The sequence below is a fragment of the Pseudophryne corroboree genome, chromosome 9 (genome assembly GCF_028390025.1).
Source record: "Pseudophryne corroboree isolate aPseCor3 chromosome 9, aPseCor3.hap2, whole genome shotgun sequence".
Classification (NCBI taxonomy): Eukaryota; Metazoa; Chordata; class Amphibia; order Anura; family Myobatrachidae; genus Pseudophryne; species Pseudophryne corroboree.
Genome location: NC_086452.1, coordinates 84,828,882 through 84,834,211, shown reverse-complemented (window position 1 = coordinate 84,834,211; position 5,330 = coordinate 84,828,882). Strand labels below are relative to the sequence as shown.

General features: G+C 44.0%; 1 protein-coding gene and 1 long non-coding RNA gene across 2 annotated transcripts; one reads left to right on the top strand and one right to left on the bottom strand.

Annotated features, from left to right (window-relative positions):
- Window positions 1-1,475: 1,475 nt before the first annotated feature.
- LOC134956712 (uncharacterized) lies at window positions 1,476-3,538 on the bottom strand. The gene is made up of 3 exons (XR_010186119.1): window positions 3,437-3,538; window positions 1,745-1,894; window positions 1,476-1,635 (listed from the first exon to the last, which is right to left on the bottom strand). It is a non-coding gene; the product is annotated as an uncharacterized LOC134956712 (long non-coding RNA).
- LOC134956711 (uncharacterized) lies at window positions 1,553-3,205 on the top strand. Its single transcript, XM_063938704.1, has 3 exons — window positions 1,553-1,609; window positions 1,685-1,897; window positions 2,513-3,205. The coding sequence occupies exon 3, from the start codon at window positions 2,524-2,526 to the stop codon at window positions 3,178-3,180; it is 657 nt and encodes a 218-aa protein (XP_063794774.1). The 5' UTR covers window positions 1,553-1,609; window positions 1,685-1,897; window positions 2,513-2,523; the 3' UTR covers window positions 3,181-3,205.
- Window positions 3,539-5,330: the final 1,792 nt, after the last annotated feature.

Below are 5,330 nucleotides of genomic sequence, written 5' to 3'. Positions count from 1 at the left end.
GCGGCCGTGATTGGTTGTATTCGTGAAGGAGGAGTGTCTGTGCATGTTACTATAAAAACGCCCCAAACACTCCGCACCTCGTGGGTTTAGCTAGTGGAGAGGAGAGAGGAAGGTGTATTTGGAGTTGGTGAGTTTGGTGGATTTTTTGGTGGATTTGGAGAGGAGTTTGGTGATTGTTGAGTGCTGTACTGTGTGTGTTAGTAGTCTTGTGAACTTTGTTGTATTGTTTTTTTCCAGTTTGTAAACATTTTTGTCCTTGTTTTTTTTTTTCAGTCTTTTGTCTTTGTTTGTGAGTGAGTGAGCGTGTGTGTTGGCTGTGTGGTGTGTAGTAGGAGTAGTGGCGGAGTGTGTTTTGTGTTTTATTTTTTCAGTGTTTTCTGTTGTTTGTCATGTCCGACTCAGAGGTCAGTGTGGTGGCGGAGGTTAGTGAGGTGGAGGCTGGTAGTGAGGTGGAGGCTGGTAGTGAGGTGGAGGCTGGTAGTGAGGTGGAGGCTCGTAGTGAGGTGGAGGCTCGTAGTGAGGTGGAGGGGGGTAGTGAGAGGGAGGAGGTGAGTGAGGAGGAGGGGGTGCCTGTTGGTCAGTTTTCTAGTGATAGTGATGGTGCTGTGGCTCCGCAGCCACGCACCACTACCAAGACTGGCAGGAATATAAAGTTCAGCTATGCTGAAAACATGGCGTTGGTGCGTGAGCTGATGAAGCACCATCGCCAATTGTTTGGTCAGGATGCTGCCAGGGTGTCCTCCCGCAGGAAGTCTGCCCTGTGGGGGCAAGTCATACTTGCTGTCAATAGTGAGGGTGTGGTGAGGCGGACAGAGGACACGTGCCGCAAGCGTTTCTATGATATCAAGCGGCGTGTCAAGGCCAAGATGGCCAAAGAGGCCAAAGCTGCACGTAGGACCGGAGGTGGCCCACCTTTACGTGTCGCCTATCGGGACTGGGAGGAGCCTGTGCGGGCATTGATTCCAAGCGAAGTGGTGTCTGCTACTCACGTCCGGGATTCGGACCGACCCACGCAGGATGGTAAGTTTGTTTGTTAATGTTGATATTAAATGTTTTTTATTTTTTTAATTTTTGGTGCAATTTGTGTGGTTTTTTTTGGTTTTTTTGAACAATTGCAGGCCTATGCTCCCTTAAGGTGTGTTTTTGTTATTTCCCTAATTTTTGCGGCTTGCATATGTTGCTTTCAAATTTATGGCCCTATTTTTGGCGAAAATGCTGTAACGTGTGTTTTTTTGTATGCCTAATTTGGATTTAACTTAAACAGACCACTGTAAAACTTGTCAATTTCCAAAACAGTACATTTTGTTCAACTTAGAAAGTACTGAATCTCTGCACTATTTTGCTACATTGATGTTTGTTTATGACAAAAAGTGTGGCCCACATGACTTACTTTTATTTTATCCACTCAAAAAAAGTAAATTCAAAACCACGTAAGCTTTTTATTGTTGTGTAAACCAAACCAAATATATGCTTACAGTACATCAATGGTTTGCACTGGGTCCTTTTACAAAATAAAAATAAAATAATGTTGATGTTCCTTTTTTCACAGTCACACAGCCCAGCCGCCCAGAAAGGCCTCAGACCAGTCGTGATGATGCCGGTATTGCAGGTAAGTCTTCACTCTAGTCACTTTTTCTGAAAAAACATAGAAGTACAAAATAATAATTTAAACATTTCAACCTAGGTTCTGCTTCTGCCAGCCGACCTCCTGTAAGGCGCCCATCACAGGGCTCGGGCCACTTACCAAGGAGGCCAACTAAGACTCGGCGTCTTGGGTCTGAATCTGCACCTCCATCATCCCCACCCAGGCGAAGGCTATCGGCAGTGTCATCCCAGCCACCACTGGCACTATTGGCGAGTTCGCAGAGTGATGAGCCCAGATCACCTCAGTTATCTGGTGAGTTAAATTTTAAACAAAACACATAAGCAAGAATATACACAGTACATTTATGATGATGTTAGTGGGTTTGGAGTTTACATGTTTTCACCTGCAATCAATGGGATGTAATGTCTTCTATTGCTCAAGGTGATTTGCTTAAAATAACTAAGGTCTTAGTGGATGGTTTAGACAATCTAGTTGTTTGTTAAAAACAGTTTTGAGGATACATTAAGCACACCCACTTTTCCATGTTCAAAATTATGAAGTGTATTAAATTTATTTACCAAACACAAAAGCATAAATAGTGAGCACACATCGTCCCTGACCAGTATGTAGATGGCTTACTTGCTCTGCTCCTCGGCACTATACAGGTAAGTAGTCTAGCTCGTGGTGAGGGGAGGGAATCTAACAGTGTAATGTTGTGGAGGGAAGTTAGTTAGGTGAGTAATATGCAAATTTGACAATATCTGTGCCTGTGTGGGGTTTATGGTTAAAAAAAGTGAAAAATTGTTAACGTAGAGAAAAACAAGAGGTAAGATTACAAAAATGTAGTATTAGGAATGTATTAATGTGTTGTATTCGGCACACCAAATTGAAAAACAAACAACATTGCATGTTGCCTCCCCCATACAGAGCACAACTTGATGTCCGGTGACGAGCAGCAGGGACCAGAACAACAGCCATCATTCACACTGCAACTTACAGCTGTTGATCCAAGCATGCCAATCCAGTTGCAGGATATACCCCAACCAACCAGCAGTCCACAACTGGCACAAGCTCCGCCCCAAACCCAAATTCCAGACGACTTTTGGGCAAGTTGGACAAGCCAACAGGCCCAAAGCAATGCCACACTCACCCAACACACACAACACCTTGCCAGTCTGCCCCATCATCTTCCGCGTCTTAGTCGCAACTCAGGCAGACTAATAGTCCAAGTAGGGAGAATGGCGACCTCTATGGAACAAATTAGGGCGGAAAATAGTCAAATGAACGCAAACTTAACACGCATTATAGATGACCAACAGCGACATCAGCAGGCACTTGTACAGATAATACAACACAATCAAGTGGTGAATGAGGCCTTATCCAGAATAGTAGCCAGCCACACTGCTACAAACACACAGCTGATTGCCAGTTTGAATAATCTCAGCAGCAATATTGCTAACATGGGTGGCCATCAAGCTACCTCCAGCTCTGGAACCACAACCCCGGTTCAAACGCCAGTCACCTCCCCTGTCCGGCGTTCATCAAGAGCACGTGCCAGTGAGCCAGCACCCAGCACACACAAGAGAAAAAAATAACTGAAAAATGTTGTTAAGAAAAAATAAAAGCTTTTGATTTAAAAACACATTCCTGGGTCCGACTCAAAAATGTATGAAGCTGGTCTGTATGTATGATGTTATGTTTTACAAGGGTAATGACTGTAAATGTTTTGTTAGCATCAACTAAGCACAAGGGACACAGCACTATAAACAACAAACAGTAAGTAACAGAACACACAATAGAAAGTATATGAAAGTGTTTAGAGAAGGCTAATTACAGCATAATTAAACTAACCTGTAAAATATCGCAGGATCACTTCTTGACGTACCTGCCTCCCTACATTTGTACTGACACTGTCACCAGATGGTTCTAACTCCTCTGCTTGCTGGCTGCTTTCTCCCTCACCATGTTCAAGATCTTGACTTAAACACAGATTATGGAGAAAACAGCAGCAGAACACAATCCTAGTCACCTTTGAGGGACTATACAACAAAAGGCCACCAGATTTATCTAGACACCGAAAACGTGACTTCAGCACCCCAAAACATCTTTCTATCACATTCCGTGTAGCCTTATGTGCATGATTATAACTGTGTTCAGCAGGAGAATCAGGTTGGGACAATGGAGTAAGGAGCCAAGAGTAGCAGCCGTAACCCCCATCACCTGAAAAACATATATAGTCAACATTAGGACATATGTGAGATGATTCTCTCACCTCCTTCAAAATCAAGCCTGTGGTTAAAAGACAGACACACATAACATTTACAACATACCCAACAGCCAGCCATCAGGCATTTGTCCCTCCTCAAATTTATCGAAGAGCGATGACTGACTGAGGATGAAGGAGTCATGGCAGGCACCAGGGTAACCAGCAACAACACTCATAATTTTTAAATTTGCATCACAGACCACCTGGACATTAGTTGATGGATCCATATGCCTATTAGTATATATATACTGGCGGCCCTTAGGTGATCTCAGCTGAACGTGTGTGCAATCTATGGCCCCCAGCACATTGGGCATGCCAGCAAGCTCATAGAAAGCTACCCTGACAGCACTCCACTCCGACTCCTCTGTAGGGAAGCAGATTGATGCTTTAATGTGTGGCTCCAACACATCCAAAACCTGAGTGGACATTAAAGAAGCTAAGGTGAGTGTCATGTTATGTTAGTCTCTACAATACTGTGGTGTTTCAAATTACACAAGCAACACTTAGCCATAACCGCATAGGTATTTGTAGACTCACCTGCATCAAATATCTTGAAAAGGTGGGCTGTGAGATCCCAATGACGTCGCCTGCCACAGCCTGGTAGCTCCCAGTAGCCATAAAGTGTAACACAGCCAGGAGTTTGTGTAGGCCTGAGACAGAGCGAGAGCGTGCTGTCTCAGGGTCTATGCCCAGTTTGACAAGGTCATACAGGTGGAAAATGTTGTTTCTATTTAGGCGGAACATCTGTATGACCCTATCATCGGACAATGCATTTAAGTTTAAACGCCCTTTAAAAAAACGAGGCTGGCGCAGCCTCCGCGGTACCTGGACAACCTGTTGGCCATGTTCACTTACCTGGTCCTGATTCCTGGAAGCCTCATGGAGCAGTCTAACGTATCCCACAGCCAACAAAAAACCATTGCCACACACTACAGCCGCCATTTCAGAGTGAGAGTAGTTCAGAATGTGGTTGAAACTCTTTTATAGGCCCAAAAATTCAGGTGTGAGTAATGGAAAATTAAGTTCACATGTAAACGCGGTTTTCAAAGGCAGGCGCGTTTTTTTTTAGGAAAAAAATGCGATTCGTAAATATTCGCGGCCGCAAATGCATTTTCGCGGCAGCAAATACAATTACGAATGGTTAGTAAATGACCGAGATTCGCATCTAAACAGGCGTAATTTGACCGATGGTGTATTCATTCGTAATTTTTGACTTGACCAAGGAAAAAAACACGAATGCCCTCATTACTGCCGTAAATACTGTTTAGTAAATGACCGAGATGACACTTAGAAGAAAAAACGCAATCACGGTCAAAATCGGGAGCTTAGTAAATGTCCCCCATGCTGTCCATGAAATATACACACGGGCCTAATTCAAACTGCAACTGCTTATGATCGCATGCTGAGGGCCACCTAGCATAGGGCAAGGCCGCCCAGTGATGCGATCACAGTTAAATTGTGATCTCATCGAAGAATAGA